The sequence below is a fragment of the Hyposmocoma kahamanoa genome, unplaced genomic scaffold, assembly GCF_003589595.1.
Source record: "Hyposmocoma kahamanoa isolate Upper Pololo Valley unplaced genomic scaffold, ASM358959v1 129, whole genome shotgun sequence".
In the NCBI taxonomy this organism is placed as follows: domain Eukaryota; kingdom Metazoa; phylum Arthropoda; class Insecta; order Lepidoptera; family Cosmopterigidae; genus Hyposmocoma; species Hyposmocoma kahamanoa.
The window spans coordinates 1,567,900-1,586,771 of NW_020653460.1; the positions used below are offsets into that span (position 1 = coordinate 1,567,900).

Consider the following 18,872-nt stretch of genomic DNA (forward strand, 5'->3'; position numbering starts at 1 on the left):
TCAAGTTTATCATTACCTAATTAATAATTAGGTATATTCACAAAGTAATATTTATCGACAATACAAATTGAAAATTCGAGAACCCTTGTCTACTAGCTCACGAAGTTATGGCGCTTTATTATATTGATATAATAAATCTGTATTATATATTAGTCTGCACTAAATAAACGAAGAAAACAATAACTGAGGCTAAGGCGGCTTTCAATATCAAAGCGCGAAAACGGCTCGCCGACGCGATAGCCTTGTTGTCGTTCAGTCAATGTGACCGTCGTGATGCGGTATCTAAAGCTAGGGAGAGGCGGAGAGTGTACATTCTCGTTATTTTTTGTTCTCTGATTATACTACGATCATGTACATACGATGTACGATGGGGTTACCTATCAGTAGTCTGAAATGACATTTTCCAGAAATAAGGTTTGCTCGAATTTCCGTAACCTCGAAAGCAATTTTGAGAGGAAAATGTTTTTTTTTTCGTTAAAACCTAACTTAACCTAACCGAACCTAATCGTGTATTTGCGATAAACATCCAACATACCCTGAAAGAACAACCAACGGTTTCGTTATAATTCGTTTTCGGTGTAATGAAAATCCGAACAAACGTTATTATTTCGGATAAAAAATAATCGAGTTTGTGATAGGTTACCTGTACGATGGGGTGCACGAAAAGGAGTCTCCCCGCACTACGTACCCATTGCTTTCCAGTACGTCTGCGTATTAATTATTTAAGTGTTTAACTTAAATAATGAATACGCACGTCAATACATGAACTTGCGACTGCCTTAATTAATTTTACGAGATGGTTTTCTATTGGCAATTGATTAAATTGATGATTGCAAAGACAAATGAAAATGTTACTGCTGACAAAATATGCTCATTCTAAAGTGTAGCACCGGCAAGTAAGTGAATTTCACTTTGCACGCGAAGTACGTACATTTGCGGCGTCTATCTAGATATATGTCTACGTTCACCAGTCTTCTTAATAAACAAAAATTATAACCCGATAATATTAATATTGTTCGCCACTTAATATCCTACACATTTATAACAATATTAATATATGTTATAAATGTATGGGACAAAAACATCCTGAAACAAAATTAAGGAAAAATAACTTATTTTCTTATCTTAAACAAGTGGGGCAAACCATTATGCGCTTTGCCAGTAAAATATCATAACGTGTGCGTGAAGGTTTTACCTATGTGTTGTAATCTATTGCGCTATAGTACAATGTGATAGTCCTGGGGCATCGAGTATATACCACTGGCAGAGTTGGATGCCTGTTGTTACATGGTGGCACTTCAAAAGGCTATTTGTAATTGCGTATTTGATATATTTAGCCAACGAGTATATAACCAGAAATAGAGACGAAATAAGGGCCATCCATCCCTGGCAACTCATCGGGCAAATGGGCCTTATATCACTTTTAACTATCAATTCTCGTTTGCACTGAAATAACAAATTAAAAAGCTACAATAGTAAAGCGCCAACAACCGACCTGTGTGTACGTCTCTGTATCCAAAAATATTCTGTATTTATTGTTTTAAAGATAATATCTCTAACTTTGGGGGACTGTTCCATTCGGTGGTGTGGGAAAAACAGCAAAATATCTAAGTACAAAACAAACGGGATCAAATTTAATCTGTAATTAAATATTAAATATGTAATTTTTCAATTTTCGTCCATTATAGCAATACTCAAGTTAAACTGATCGATTTCAATTGAAACAGTTGACAACAACCGTCAATTGTTTCGAATTGGGACTGGCCAATCGGAGCGCAGCAGTATAGTTTTCAAACAAATCAAATGACATTTCGTATCTATTTCTAGTTATATACTCGATGTCCTGTGGAATAGTAGACATACATACATAAACTTCGTTATTATTCTAAGCCTAAAGGATCCTCATATGTGTCAAAGGATTGTAAACCTTCATCTACTTGCAAGGTCTCATTACAATGTTTCCTTTACGGTTAACGATATTAAAGAGCGCCTTGTGAAAAAGTTGGTCCAGGGAAGTACCTTCCCTATTTCTGTCTCCAAGCAGTAATGTACCTAAGCATTACTGCTTTCTGGTTTTGAAGGTGTTCCAAGTGTGATAGGCGCATTAGCAGTACCCCTCAGATCTTTGCGATTTAAAGGTGTAAAACTGCTGTATACACGACCTCTTCGTCCTGTCACTTGGTATAAAAACAAAATATTATATGCTATTGAACATCCGCAAAAGAACGTACTTCGAAAATTAAAGTCCCCGTTCAAACGAGAAGCAGCTATTGCTCCACCGGATTACTGCTCTAGAAGAAAACCCAGTAAGGGACAAATTTATTGAATATCATTTTTTAACGAAATAATAACGCACACAATCAACATAGTCCTGCACTAGGGAACCCTCTGTCGCGAGTGCCATGGACTCGCACATAGACAGCCACAAATTACACCCAAACTCACCAGAGAAATAAATGTAGGCGATACAAATATTTCTTCCGGCCCGGGAATCGAACCTGGGACCTCTGAGTAACGGTCCGGCATGGTATGAGTAAGTGAGTATTACTAATAGTGGTGACGCCGGACGGAGCCGCTTCAAAATTCTACAATTTATCAGAGATTTCAAAACTTTAAAAACCTAGTAAGGCATACCTAGTCTGGTTACTGGTGACCGACTAAAAATGTTATAAGTCACTTTAACCAATTCAAAACATAGAAAACACTTGCTAGGCTCACTACTTACGTGACTACTTTAAAACCTATTAGCAATTAGTGAATAGTGGAATTTTACTGATAAGTACTGAAAATTTTTAATTACTCAAACAAAACTAAATTTGGTTCCAAATTTTCTTATCTTATCCAAGAAAATACGAATATCGCTTGTATAAATTATTAAAAAATATTGTATCGCCTGGAGATAAAATGACATTTCGGATACCTGTGACATTTCGGACCGTCATTTCTCTGATTCAGGACTTTACGATAACTCTTGTTATCGACCGATTCGATTTAATATCGCACGAGTTCTTTTCACTTTTATTCACAACACCCGAATCGAACGTCAAACTGTCGTATTCGAAACCGAACCGAAATGACGTCACACTCGTACGATTTGGGAGCTGCCACACGGGCGTTGCGTCGGCGTTGCTTCGTCGCAACTGCGTTGTACTACATATAAATCGGAACAACATGCCACACGGTGCGTTAAAACAGCGAGCGTCGGCGGAACAGCTCTTTTGGCATTCAGTCCGTTGAAATAATATGTGTTATTATTTCAACGGACTGAGTGCGGTTGCGACGACCCAAAACCTGCATCGTTTTTACTCAAACTTCTCGACCGGCCAAGGCTACAAACGTTATTCAGAATACAGTTATCGAATAAAAGTTACCGGACGTCCTATTGTTTGCAAAGCAATAATGTAATATGGAAATCTCTTATTATTTTATATAATAAAATATAATAAAATCTAGATTTTGTTCAATTTTATTAACATATTTTAATGCAAGACTAATGCATTCCTATATTTTAGGCCTTTAAAGTCTTAAAAATGTAAATAAAAGTAAAGTCAAGTCAAGTTCATTTGTGTTTTGGGCTCTCCTGTAAAATTATGTCTAAAGCATTTACATACTACGTTTTGTTATGAGGCAGTCGTGTACATCTAAGTAGAATAGGCAAGTAGTGTTTAGACTAGATACCTAGTACACTTTTAGAGCGCGTGGATATACACGCCGCAACCTCTCAGTCCTGTTAAAGCGATAACAACCAGAAAGATAATAATAATTGCCTCCATTTACGCCCTAATGACACTAGTGCATGTTAAAACTTGTAAAATTTTACAGTTATCGCTAAACTTAAGCACCTAGCTGTTATCCCTTCCCTTTTAGCTGAAAGTTTGGGACTTGCCTATCATTTTAAATATCTTGGTTTACTCCACCTTTGGTTTAATGGACTACGCACAAAGGTATAAGGGTCGTAAATATTACATATCGAACTACAGTACAATTAGTTTCGTCAGCAGTCGCTGCAAAACGGGGAAAATAATGGAATGGACACAACATCAAATTTTAAATGCGCACTATAATGACGTCATTGGCCTTGTAATTGACTATTGCTCTAACAATAATAATATATAATATAATAATATTTATTTTTCCTACCAAGGCTGACAACAGGCAATTGTAACCGCCTTGACACCTAAAGTGAAAAAAGCACATGTTTTAGGTTCCCCCATTTTTTTTCTGATATTAATTGACAGGAGGAGCAAGTCATGCTGATAGTAAGCTACACGCGTGTCCATAACAGTTGCAGTGCCAATAAGAGTTTTAAATATCAAAGATCTGAGGGGTACTGCCACTGGGCCCGGCACCCTGAGACATGAATTGACAAGTGCCATTTGCCTGTAATTTCACCTGCACCTTTACTTTCCACCAGAGATGTGCGACGTAGCGAGGCAGTGTACGAAGAAAAATCCACCAATAGGATTACTTCATTTTCCTAGACTTGCTTAACGTAGCTCTGATGGAAAAGGGCTAGCGGAGCTAAGTATTTGTTCATACAATAATCTCAATACAGAGTACTAAAAAACCGACCCCAAAAGTACATGGAATTACGTCTATTTGCTAAGTTTTATTGAAATATCCCCTAGTTCGCCACTATACAGGACTTGACACTGGAGATAATAAAAATGGGTTCTCACTACTACACTACACAAAGTATATTGAGTTAAAAACGCCTTAAATTGGAGAAATAGTCAACCATTAAAGTAATTGCTCGTAAATTAAAGTTATGCGCTATTTATAAAAATGAATCTTCATGCGTGAACAGCCACCCTTCGAAGTGGATGATTTTCTTGAAAATGAAATGAAACTACTATCGAAGTACCCCCTTTCCAACAAAAAAGGCAAAAAAATACAAAAAAATAAAAGAACATACAGTCGAATTGAGAACCTCCTCCTTTTTTGAAGTCGGTTAAATATAGCGAAAAATGTATGCGTGAGATGTGTGCGAGGGATGCGGACGAAGAATGTGTGTAAAACGATGTAGGAAACTAGAGCTACTGAAAGTATGACAGACACTGAGACGTCGCCACCGTTCGCCCCACCACACCGTACCCCGCCCGCGCATATCTGAAAAGAATCCGTAACGTATTCTTGCACCGAGCCGCTGCACATCCTCTCACCACCTAGCTACCTCGCACAGCTTTGGAGGAAAACATTGCGCCGTTTCACAGCGCCGCTACACTTCCTCGCACAGCCAGCGAGGCTGTGCGAGGAAGTCACACACACAAGTCACATCTCTGATGGAAAGGCAGCCTTACGCTTCAAAACCGGAACACTGTAATGCTGATATTACTGCTTAGCGGTAGAAATAGGTAAGGTGGCAGTACTTCCCCGAACGAACTCTCTCACCAACAGCTCTACTGCTAGTAGAAATATTTCAATTCAGTTTATATTACTATGGGTCTCGTAATGTTAGATGAATATCGAATAGCAGCCTAACTCAAAGTAGATGGCTTAATTAAACTTAAATCAAAATTTAAAAACCCTTATACAAAGCACTGTACTCCAATAAGTTAATAAAGTCATTATCTGTAAGCGAACATCTGGTCTAGACTAATTTAAAAGTAATTGAGGAGTTGGGTAACCTGCAGACTGTCCTGGTTGCAGCATCAGATCAAAGTTCCGTTATGCATAGCTATGCGTTATTGTAATGACATAAGATTTTCACAGTACTTATACCAAATAACAAGGCGATCGGACAAGTGGGCGCAAAATAAATTGAGGGTCGTATTCCAGGACTCTACTCAATGCTCAAGTCAGGATTTGAGCAGACAGCATAAATCGAGGCGTGAAGAGGCATATTGTAGGCAGGCAGGGTGGAGGTGGCTAGTGCAGTGAGGATTTCATCGCTGCACTAGGTTCCTTCGCGTTTGGATACCACTTTCCACTTAACATCAGGTGGAGTGGAGTCATTTGCCTGTCAGGTATAAAAAAAAAAAAAAAAAAATTGCAAGGACTTGAGTATGATTTTCAGTGCTCACTGCAATACTCAAGTCCTGACTTGAGTATTGAGTAGAGTTCTACAATACGACCCATAGATAGCTATATCTTATAACGAGATCCCTACACTAACCGAAGAAAGAACTGATGATCTTTAAACAGCTGAACGGATATGTAAGAATTTTTCCTTTTAAAGTTGCTTTCAAATTAAGGAAGCCGCTTTAGGATCAATCCATCCGTTTAAGAGCTACGATGCCACAGATAGATACGCAGTTTTTTTTTAAATAAAATACATAAGAGACGAACATGCCGTGCGCCTGCCCTGGTGGTAAGCAACACGCCTACCCATAACAGTTGCAATGTCATTCACAGCTTTAAATCACATACATCTGAGGGGTACTGCCAGCCACTGCGCTCGACTCCCTGAGAAATAAGTTGACAAATCCCATGTGCCTGTAATTTTACCAGCACCCTTACCCTTCCAAACCAGAACGCAGTAATGCTCGTATTGCTGCTTGGTGGCAGAAATAGGAAAGGTGGCAATACTTCCGAGAATTTAAGCTTAACAAGTGCTTAAAGCTTTTTTTTTAGCTATTTAATAGCGACTCAAGTTTTACTTTGGTAGGTTTATTATTCAGTGATGTACTATTATTTTTAACTTATGTGTACACCTAAAGGAAAGATTACTTAATGTGCGTATAATGGAATGGAACTAAAGTCATACCGATATGAACTTAGTGGCTATTTGTAGAAACTATTTTCTATTAACATTTTGTTCCTAGCCAACTAGCGCCACTTTTCACAACTAGTAACCTATTTAATTTAGTTGGCTAGCACATTGAAACGTCAAAATGTGACAGGTGTCATGGCATTTTCGAAATACGTCGCGACATTTTGTCGAAAAATACACACTTGTTTCGACATTTTTTAAAATTAATAATGTCCGAAACATGCGAGAACTCGGATTATTCATACTACGACGCGATATATTTTGATATTACGGAATTTCTTACCGAGTACGAAAAGTTGCCGTGTTTATGGGATAGGGCACACGAACTTTTTAAAAACCGGGAAAGCCGTGCGAAGGCCGAGGAAATTCTTAGCCGAAAACTCGGCATTATGGACTCAAAAACCCTTAGAAGGAAGATTAGGAGTGTCCGTGGTACTTATAATACTGAAATACGTAAAGTGAAGCTGTCTTTGGAGAGTGGACACGAAGTATACGTGCCGAAACTATCGTGGTTTCATTTAGCAGATAGCTTCCTAAGGGTGACTACTGACCTGCCCTCTGATATTGTGGTGAGTTTCTCTTTTAGATTGTTTCAATTTAATTCTGACTTAAAAACTGAAAACAAAGTATGGTATGTTCTTGAATATCGTCAGTTTAATGGTAAAACTCATTTAAAACCAAATCGACTAGGTAATGGAGATAATTAATACTTTCTTTTTTACTTGCAAAGGGATTATAATGTCGACTCATCCGAAGAACAGAGTCCGAAGTGATTATATAGCGAAAAGAGAATAAGTACGTTACGAGAACAATTTCGTTATTCAAACTAGGTCCTATGTAAAGGTATTTTGAGAATTTATATATCTTACTTCGTTTCGGAAATATAAAATCGAACAAAGGTCGATCTGACATCCACAGCGAAGAAGAACGAACGAAATGTACTATGTCCTGAGAACAAGTAGTCTTACACATAGATCTTTGTTCTACGGATGTGTCGATGTTATTGTACAGACAGATTTATGTAGCAGTAGATGAGCTCTACCCAGCTTGTGAAAGAGTTCACCCAGGGAAGTACTGCAGCCTTATCTTTCTGCCAACAACCAGTAATGTGAGCATTACTGTATTCCAGTAAAAAAGGGTAAGGGTGCTGGTGAAATTACAGGCACATGAGACTTATGAATCTGTGTCTACGGGTGACAGGCGCAGTGACAGTGCCCCTCAGATCTTTGTGTTTTAAAGCTCTGGCTCATGGGACTTATCAACCTGTGTCTACGGGTGACAGGCGCAGTGACAGTGCCCCCTCAGATCTCTGTGTTTTAAAGCTCTAAGTGACACTGCAACTGTTATAGACTGGCATGTCACTTCATCATCAGGCGCACGACTTGTTTGTCCAGTCACTTGCTATCATAAAAAAAGTTCTCAAAATGCAGTTTTATAATGAAGGACACTACGTGCATACTAAATTTTTCTTGTAAATGTTCTTCCCAAGTCAAATCAAGTTTTGTATGGATATCGCTCTGTTGTTATGTCATTATGTGTTATGTTCTTCCTAATTATAAAAATAGAAAATAAACTTCTTTATGATCAAAATGGGACTTGGTGAGTTTTACCTCTTAACCGACGATATGTTTTTCTTGCAGATCTTCAAAAAAAAAATTATTACTCACAATAAAACATAGGTACTTGTATAGGCAACATGGAAAGCAGTATCTGTACAAGTACTCCAGTTATTCAACAGAATTAACTAGCTAAGGAAAAAAATCACATTAAAATTCTTGTGTGTTCGATTTGATTGTTATATTATTATGACAAATAAGAGAAAAGGTTCATGCTGAAAAGAGCCTTGCATAATTTACATGGTCTAAACAGCTGATAGGGCTTTCAGTAAATGGATGGTTTACCCCATTTTACACACAGTATAGTGTTCTCGAGTACAATTTAAATCACACTACCCATTAAAATTTATTTACGATACAGGTTAGATAAATAGACTTGTCATTAACTATTAATAACTGTACAATGTCAAAATCATGTCATGATGGTCAAACCAACCCAAAAATATCTAAACAATTCAAGTGTAAAATTGTGTATACAGGGTGTCCGGTAAAGAATGGATAAGCCTGAAATGCCTTACAGTAGAGCTTATGAACGTTTAAAAACATATATAAAGAAAAATACATCCCATGTAGTACCTAAGATATATATTTTTTCTTTAAATTTAATTGTTTTCACCTTAGTTTACGTTTTTGTACACCACGACTTCAAGTTAATCAATTCTTTCGGTTTTTTGGTGTCATAATATTCTACATTAACTGTGCTAATATATAGGCAGTAAATAGTATGACTAACTATGGCACTTATATTTAAAAAAAAGTTTTATTTTATTTTCAGTGCAAATTTTTTTGTCACAAAGTTTAAGCATCTATGATATAAAAAAATTAAAGTAGAATTAGAATTAAGAAAAGAAGAATTAGAGTATTTAAAGTAGATTTCAAAATGGTATAATTCATTATTGTATATATATTGACACCAGCCCATTACACCAAGTACCATTGTATATATTTTATTTTGAACGTTCATAAGCTCTACTATAAGGCATTTCAGGCTTATCCATTCTTTATATATATATATATATATATATATATATATATATATAGTGTGCATTCAAACTGCCTAAATTATGTGCACATTGGTAAACAAGAGCATACTTTTCAATCTTAATTAAAATTTGTTTTGAATTTATTACAGAAATTAAAAAAAAAATATTTCATTTTAGTTCCAATTAGATTCCCATCAATCCAATACACAGAAGAAGTTACTACAAAAGCTGCCAAGACAAAAAGGTGTAACCGTAGTCATGTTGCGGAAGACAAAAAATAACAAGACTTATGGAGATATGGAGGAAAATGATGATTTATATGAAAATGAAGAGGTATTTTTTATTTAATTTTTCATATTATAATAGAAGTTACTTAATGTGGTGTACAGCCAATCAAAATGTTGCTAATCTAGAGATATTCACATAATTTTTATCGTTAATAAATATGACTTTTATCAGGTTCATTTTAACAGTATTGCTTTTTACTCATTTGATTTTAGATTTCTGTAATAAAGGTAAGAAAAATTAAAAATGAATATTAAAAAAAATTATATATGGTTGACTAAAATTTACTGTGTCAGGCTTTAAAGGACAACTTCAGAGGCAAATAAGAATGTATGCCATTCATTCACTCCACTCATGTGCTTATAGACTTTTGATTTATTGAAGAAAACTTCTTTTAGAATATCTAAGCAGCTGTTCGGATTACGCAAAATTCATTCTATCCCGTTCGTTGTGTTGGGCGCCAAAACTATTCATTTTCATTGCTCAATAACTCACAGTTTGTGTAACAAACAGTAGTTGTTTAACATAACGCACAACCACATTTATTTCGTTTTGGTTAATTCTGTCTAATTAAATTTTTATTGAATTGATATTCAATTATTTTTTGTGAAATTACTCCACTAGTTTGTTATAATTATTAATCCAAAGATCGAACACTCAGAAAAAGCGCGCTACGACTAAAAAGTCGTTGAAAGACCAAGTACAAAGACACGACGCAAGCACATAGAAAAATTCGTGAGTTCCGTTGGTTCGTTCCGTGGCTTAGTTGGTATAGCGTCTGGCACGGTATGCAAGAAGACGTCGGTTCGAATCTTACCGGATCGAAGGAATTTTTTCTGAGTGTTCGATCTTTGTATTAATTATTATAATTCTGTCTACTTAATGATCATGTTGTTGTTACAATTTTTATATTTAAAATCTTTTTTTACAGTATATAAAAGAAGAAATATTTAATGAAGAAGTCGGCAACTTTGTAGACACAAATATAGAGAATGATGATCGTGATATATCAGAAAATATCAAAGTCAAAATTGATGATCAAATATTAGCAATGGATGAACAAATTGAGGATGTAGATTCAATAAATGATTGTATAGAAAACATCGAACCGCCCGAAGCTGACCATTTGGATGATTGTACTCCACCAGACTATAAGAAAAGAAAAAGATCGACTTCTGTACAGATAGACAGTAAAAATAACACTGTAATGTTAACTAAGTATTTAAAACATTTTATCCAAAGTACGGATAATGAATTCTTAACATTTGGAAGATCTATCGGTATGCAATTACAGAAATTGCCAATTGAACTAGCTCTACAGTTACAAATGGACATACAAGCGCACATAACTAAAGCAAGATTGGACTTTTTAAAGAAAAATCCTGAATCATAGAACTTAAAAAGTAATTGTGATATTTTATTAAATATTTATTATCAAATATTATTATATTATACTTAAGGAAAATGGAATTTTTGTTATAATTTGTGATAAAACGGCCGCAGTATAACACTCGTTTCTCTATATTTTTTAATAAAATTGAATAGTCCGTGTTAAGTAGTCAATCAATTTTTAGGATGCTTAATTTAAATTATACTGGACTAAAGATTGCGATACAGTTTATCTTAAAAGTTGTCATTCGGTAATGACGATAATTAGAGTATTATATTATTCTCGCTTCACTATCTTATTTCTTCTTTTTATTCTGTCTGTCTCTATGTATTCGTTATCTTTAAAATTACTATGTATATGAAAAAATACGCAGAGAGATTTATTTCTTCTCTTGACTACGTTTTTTTAATAACGGACTTATAATAAGCGCTTTATGAAGATAAGCTTCTGTATGAATTTAATTTCTATACAAAATTTCCAACTTAGTTGTGATTTAAATGTGAAATAATAATATTATACACGATAGAGTATCAAAGGCAGGATTTTGAACGCATTTCGTATCCTGTCATACAGCTGCGACAATTGCTTCGCTCTCCAAAGGGCTGACTCTCGGTGTCCATATCGTCGGCGAAACGAGACGGAACGTGTCTTCTAGGCTAGTTGAGCATATCCGATCCATCCAATAAAGCAGTCTTCTTGGGAGTGACCTTAGATAGTAAACTTCAATGGTTTCCACATATATCTTCCCTGGCCAGCAGGTTAAGCTCCGCTGCATACGCAGTCCGCAGAATACGTGAGCTTACCGATGTTGGTACTGCTAGACTAGTTTACTTTAGTTACTTCCATAGTATAATGTCCTACGAGATTCTCATGTGGGGTAAAGCGGCAGATATTCAAACCATATTTGTATTGCAAAAACGAGCGATTCGTTCTGTGTACCGTCTAGGCTCTCGGGTTTCTCTCAGAGAAAAGTTTAAGGAGACTGGTATGACTGTGGCATCACAGTACATTTACTCAAATATTTTATATGCTTGTAAAAATATACATAATTTCAATAAGAAAGAAGATATCCATAATATTAACCTTAGAGCTAAGTCTAAACTCATGGTACCACCATTTCGTTTAACCAAGGTAAACAACTCTTTTATGGGGAACTGTATACGTTTTTACAATAAGATTCCGGAGCATATATTAAGTTTATCATTTCCTAAGTTTAAAAACTACATTAAAAATATTTTGATCGAAAAATCATATTACAAAATTGAAGACTAGGTACGTGTTAGATAAAGATGTATAGAAAGACGATATGGCTCCAGAATCCACACAAATTTGATTCAAAGTGTATTCCATAGCATTTAAGTTTATTTGAATAGAGCAATCCCTAGAGTTTCTTGCTCGTTCTTCTCAGGGAGGTCAGCACAGTGAACGAGCAGTAGCTTAAATAAGACGATTTCAAGTGTAAATTTATTTTACCTATGGAATAAATAATCTTTGACTTTGACTTTGACCATGAAGAACCAAGATGTCAATGGATCTGCGGTGGCAGACCAGTTTCTGAGCTCCGGTACTGGTCACTACATTCGTTTTAACAAAGCCAAAGTTTTAGCGCGGTAGAAGTATTTTGTGCCCCGCAAAATCCTAGAGGCTATTGAAATAAGTAGGCGACCAAATTTTAATAGAGACGGAGGCCGGAGCGCAAGCCCGACCTGGAAGCCGTGTCTTCGTGGCGCTCGGTATGCGGTTACTTTGATACTATAAAGAGTAGAGGCTATCCATCGTGTAACTATTCAACTGCCATTACAATTTTCTGGTCTTCAATGGCAAGTTCATGGCGTGTCGACCGTATAGTCTACTAATATTACATTTATTTAATTTGAAGACTAAATTGCAGATTAAACGAGACAAGAATTAAGATAATTATGCACAGAAAAATATTACTGTGCATAATTATCTTAATTCTTGTCTCGTAACCTAACCGTCGTTGTAACCTAACTAAACCTTCCATAGTAATCTATGGAAGGTTTAGTTAGGCAATATTGATCATTAATGAATGCCATCACTGCTATTCCACTGACACTATTGTGACTCAGCTGCTGTTACAACTAGATTTTAGCAGAATACAAATACCTATTGTCATAATTGCAATATAATATCAGTGCAGTCTCTATGGAATTACAATAAAATAAATACAATACTCAAAACTAGGAAATGTACTGTACTATGAGCATCAGAGCCATAGAATTTACTCCAGAGAACACCCAGATCAGGAAGAACCAATTTAGAGTGACCGTCAGGATGGCTGGTCGCCTGTGGCGTCTGGCACTGAGTGTATATTCAAGAATTGCTACCTTTTCTAAACAATTGCTGCCTTTGATATATTCTGAGAAATTTAAAAAATAATTGACCAGCCGTTCTGATATCGGAATGGCTGGTCGCTACTTTGCTCAGCATGAAGGGAGCAGATTTTCCAGAAGTATGTATTACCAATAAATGCTACTATAACAGGACGTAGCTCAGGTAGCGTAACGAGAGATACTTTTAAATATAAACTGGGATTATCTTCATAAATAAATATTTATTACGTTTTTTGGAGTCTTTCAGAACTGCCAAGATGTTATTTTTCTATCCTATTTTTTAAAATACATTCTAAACAAATCTATATTCATTCAGCCAGTACTTCTTCTCATAGAGTAGAGCCTAGACTACACTACCTATTTGCTACTTTAACGAATTAAAGGTATACGCTTTCTATCTACATTAGTTAGAAAAATATAAACGCTTGGAAATTTTATGAAGTGCTAACGCCTGCCCTTTATATTGTGGCAATAAAGCACTAAAAACTTTTGCTTTTTTAATTTAGTCAGGCACTTCTTTGTAAAATTTTCAATCGGATCTTAATATTGGATACCTACTCGAGGCTAATATTGGATATATGATGTTAGGATACTATATTAATTTAGAACTTCAAAGCTCTTCATATATGCAATTAATTTATTTTTTCATGTTCTATCTATAGTCACATTTTTTTTTATTACAGTTTTGATATGGCTTCCACTACAAAAAAAAAGGCATGAGGTCACGAATCTATAAATAAGGTTTGTCAAGCTGTAAATAATAAGGAGATAGAGATTATTTTGGGAAGTGACGGAACTGAAGCCAACAATAAGATTTTTAATGGAAATATATTGTTGTGACTTGCATTTAAATAAATAAATAAATATCCTTAAATAAATGATGCCGAATGCACTTATTGTTTTATTACCTTCTCTACCGACACTCCAGGAGAACTATGGATAAGATGTTTTTCATCCTTGGCGTCACGAGGAATCCGCTAGGGTTGGAGATTAAAATGCTGACAATTTTATCTATGGTCTCTGCATAGTCTGCGATTAGTTAATGATCTAAATTTAAAAATTACGATTTTTTGCCTCAGACAGTACAAATTGATTGACATTATTAAGGATCTCTAATATAAGTTTAAAATAGGCTTTTTTAATGTTGAGTTTTTTTTTAAGAATGTTAGAGTGCCTTTAGGATCTGTAATAGATATTTTTTTAATGGTTAAGTTATAATTACTCAATCAAAGATTGATTACAAGCTGCTTATTGCTAATAAATATAAATTAAGTAATTATTTGATTCGTTTCGTTTATTATAATTATTGTAACCTAATATCGTATTCATAAAATAATATTTTTGGGACCGTAAAACCGGATAGCTGGTTTTAGGCAACCTTTTGAAATTCATTGATATACTTTAAGGTTAAATTTAAAGTTAAAAGTGCTGATTAATATTTTTTTAAATTTTCAAACACAAGTATCCGATATTTGGTGCTTCTCCCCTACATTGGAATGGTTACTGGATATTACTTTCCATATATATAGCTTCTGACTTCATCTAGTGAGACCTCATGAGGCATCTGGTAAGAGGAGCAAATCATGCGTCTGATGGTAAGCTACACGCCTGTCCATAACAGTTACAGTGCCACTCAGAGCTTTAAATCGCAAAGACCTGAGTGCCTGATGTGCCTGTAATTTTACCAGTAAACATGCACAAGACCTGACTTCCTTAGCTAATAATTGTGCACATTTGGACAGGGCTGCGAACTGGGTTAGGGACTAGTCAAGTGACAGGCATGCACAATGCTGATATAGCCTTGTTGTTAAAGAGTGGTTTCTACTAGGAAATCATAGGTTATAAGACCATCAAAGTACCTAATAAGAGTACAGCGTTAGAACCTCCTTCCAGTAGAGCACATATTCGCATCAAAATTCAAGCTTGCGTATTTGAAATCCGTACGGTGGACTGTTCATAATAAAATTGTTCGTACTGATGGGAAGAATCTCCCTTCACAACCGTCTATAGATAGTAGAAAATGCACGGCAGTTGAAGCATTCTTTTATTCGTTGCTAACAAAATTAATACCGCTATAGGAAGGAAATATAAAATTGAAGTCGGCGCGAATCGACGCGTCCGAAGCAGGCGTAGCGAAAAATTGCTCTTAATAAACTCGTTGAGTCTTGAAATTGCCGTTTCTTACGATGCGAGGCAAATTTTTTAAAGAAAATATAAGTATTTTTAATTGGAAATGAAACTATTTTTTTTCCGGATCTAAGTCGCGTATAAGTAATAAGTTTTTTCCATCCACCAATTAATGAATACTTTTTTTTCAATTACGTAACACTTACAAGACAAACCAGACTGAAATAAAATGCGTTAGGCAGCGTTATTGCTAGGCAATTTTTTCAATTCTTGAGTCGATTTTAAACGTTAGTTTATTGCCACTATAGATCTAATTAATGTACACATTTGAATCCTGTTTACTAAATTAACAATACCAATTTTAAATTATAAACTGTATCAACTCGACTTTACTATACCATGTATTTGAATTTCAATTATTGTGATTTTAATTTGTAAATTAGTTTTAACAAATTTAGTAATTCTAAATAATTAATACAAATTAATAATTATTTTATAACACAAGTTATGTTTACTTTCAAATCGCCCCAACGCCCGATACTGTAATTATTTTGTCGAGTAAATTAAAAAAAATTAAGTTGAATGACTATATTGTATTGCCCTTACAGGGATCATGTGTTGGAATCTTTTATATTATTTTATGTGGCACTATTGACAATCCACATGGAACAATAAACAAATTAATTATGAATTAACTGACTCTATATTTCTGTCTCAATCGCTTTTAAAACATACTCACTCTACCATGAGGCAAAAACAATCACACCACATTTTCTAATATCGAAACGTTATTCAATAACGCAACTATTGTGAAATCGATAATATAGTCTCAGTTTTCACTACTTTAAAGTCGTAATTGCTTGAAAAACCTTACACATTGGATACCAGAGCGCTAATTTTCACGACAGCCCAGACCACAATACCTCTTTTATACTACAAATTATTACTTATTTTATATTACTTATTTTAAAATACTAACTTATCTTTCATCGTCTTTATTTTTTACATGAGATGTAGGTATACTAATTGGGACACAGACCACAGACGAAAAAAATCATGGTTCATGCTATCACCGGGGTGAGTACCGAGTCTTAACGGGATCCCACGAGCTGGCACCGGTGGGTGAGGGTGAGAGAGAACCCCACCATGTCATCGCCCGCGGCGGGGTATGTATGCGTAACGCATTTTCCTGTGCATAAAAAAAAATCAAAAATAACAGTGGTTCATGTCATGTTTTTTTTATACTACCAAGTGACGGACAGGCAAGTCGTGCGCCTGGTGTTAAGCGACATCCTATCCATGCCAGTTGCAGCGCTGCTCAGAGCTTTAAATCGCAAAGATCTGAGAGGCCTGCCACTGCGCCAGTCCCTCTGAGATATAAGGTGACAAGTCCCATATGTAATTTGAAATTAATCAATAATGTTAGAAATTACGAATTTCTAACATTATTGATTAACAGCAGAATAGGTAAGGTGACAATAGTTCCCTGGAAGAACATTTTCAAAAGGAGTTCTACTGCTAACTGATGTCGTCTTAACAGCAGAAGTTATCAAAATAAAATATATATCTTATGAAAAATTTGTAAGTAGGTGCATATTTCTTTGGAAAAAATAAATTTAGAAGAGACAAAAATAGAGTAAATCTAAATATTATTTAGCAGATTGATAGCCAATTCTTAATACCTACACATGTCAACTGTCAATTAGTTATCTTTTATTAAAAACTTCGACCACATTGACATTGATTTTTTTCTCTTCCGCTCAATGTTGCCGTTGAAACCCAACTGTCGACTGAAACAAAGTGGAATCGGCAACATCTTTCTCATTATTATTTGCTAGTTTGGTTTCTTAACAGAACATATACAATATAAATTTTTAAATCTGTCTTAATGTCTATGTATGTATCACAATAATAGGGAATCACAACATTCGTATATATCAGACAGACAACAACTAAGAAACAAAAAACTTACTATAAAGTTGCCAAATACAAAATAAAAGTATAAACAAAATGTACAATTGGAAAAATACACAGTGCAACTTTTAACTTTACAGTTCAAACGGAAATCATCGAAACATGTTTTAGTAAATTTCACCTAAATCAATTTTAAGCGTCATTAAAAATATCCATTTCAATAAAATCTCTGTTAATTGCATTACACTCTCTGCATATTCTGTCCTTACGTGGTTGACCATCTGATCACTATTGTATCCGTTGCTACCAAACCATAATGAAGTGAACTAACTATCCATTTACCCATGTAATGAAGTTTGTAAAGCTAGTACCCATAAAGAGCAAAGGCCGCCAAGAGCAAACCTATCTTTCTTGACAAACTCTGTTTCAAACTGTAGATTACCTGCCGCGTACCTACATAAATTCTATCTACTTAATTAGAAAGTGCACAATTTGAACACAAGCACGTTCAAACATCTGCAACGAACACACTTAATTAAAGGCTGTCGCAAATACTCGAGATAGCACTCGGCGGAATGAGCAAAAGGCGGTCCGGAATGGGACGGTTGACACCCCTACACGGGGCAATTAGTACGCCGGGTATTAGACGGAGATTTCTGGCTTTAATCTGATTGTATTGTGTATAATGTTATTTGGTAAGTGCATACGAAGTTCATATGTTAAGTAACGATAATGACGTAAGTAGGTAACAATAACAAAGTTCTACAGGAATTCATGAGTCTGAGGCGGAGATACACAAAACGTAGCACAGACGGCAGCACATCAACCTACACGATGACGGATCAGATCCCGATTCAGATCTCTTCGATATTTTAACCGAATCGTTCGATTGGATATAGTTCTCGAATCGAAAAGCGCTTTCCGAGCTACTCAGAATATTCCGAGTTAGACGTTAGATTCGGATACGATATCTTTTCCAAGTGTTTAAGGAGTTAGTCGGTTAAACGGATTATAAGAAAAATGGTTTAAAGGTCTAAAATATAGGAATGCATTAGTCTTGCATTAAAATAAATTAATAAAATTGAACAAAATTCAGAATTTACTTAAAATATTAACAGATTTCCATATTACATTCTTGCTTTGTACACAATATTACGTAGGAATTATTGTAAGGTTCTGAATGGACCCCCAGCCCCTGTACGAGAATACCTATATTCGCATTCTCCACCCAACATCCGTCTGAAACAATTAAAAATAAGTAATAGGCACTCGACCAAATTAAAAAACTCATGATACGAATGAAGCTTCATTCTTGACATTCTCATTTGATCGAGTATTATTTATTTGACAGTAATTGTTTAACGAGAGTAGACACCATATTCAGTTGCTCTGGAGGCGATATACGAAACACTTGCCACTCGCCTATAGAATAGCACCCTTATTCCATTGACTTACAATTATATGGACGTCGGGTCCGCGCTAAAAAGTGTC

At 35.3% G+C, this 18,872-nt stretch overlaps 1 protein-coding gene across 1 annotated transcript; it reads left to right on the forward strand.

Annotated features, from left to right (window-relative positions):
• The first annotated feature begins 6,921 nt into the window (after nt 1-6,921).
• LOC113240267 lies at nt 6,922-9,922 on the forward strand. The gene is made up of 3 exons (XM_026477524.1): nt 6,922-7,281; nt 9,489-9,644; nt 9,893-9,922. The coding sequence occupies exons 1-3, from the start codon at nt 6,922-6,924 to the stop codon at nt 9,920-9,922; spliced, it is 546 nt and encodes a 181-aa protein (XP_026333309.1).
• The last annotated feature ends 8,950 nt before the right edge of the window (nt 9,923-18,872 follow it).

Bases quoted from the DNA above. Each gene is read 5' to 3' on its own strand.
- LOC113240267 (XM_026477524.1), top strand. From the start codon at position 6,922: ATGTCCGAAACATGCGAGAACTCGGATTATTCATACTACGACGCGATA. The intron at 7,282-9,488 runs GTGAGTTTCTCT...ATTTCATTTTAG, and splicing joins ACCTGCCCTCTGATATTGTG to TTCCAATTAGATTCCCATCA. The intron at 9,645-9,892 runs GTATTTTTTATT...TTACTGTGTCAG, and splicing joins ATTTATATGAAAATGAAGAG to GCTTTAAAGGACAACTTCAG.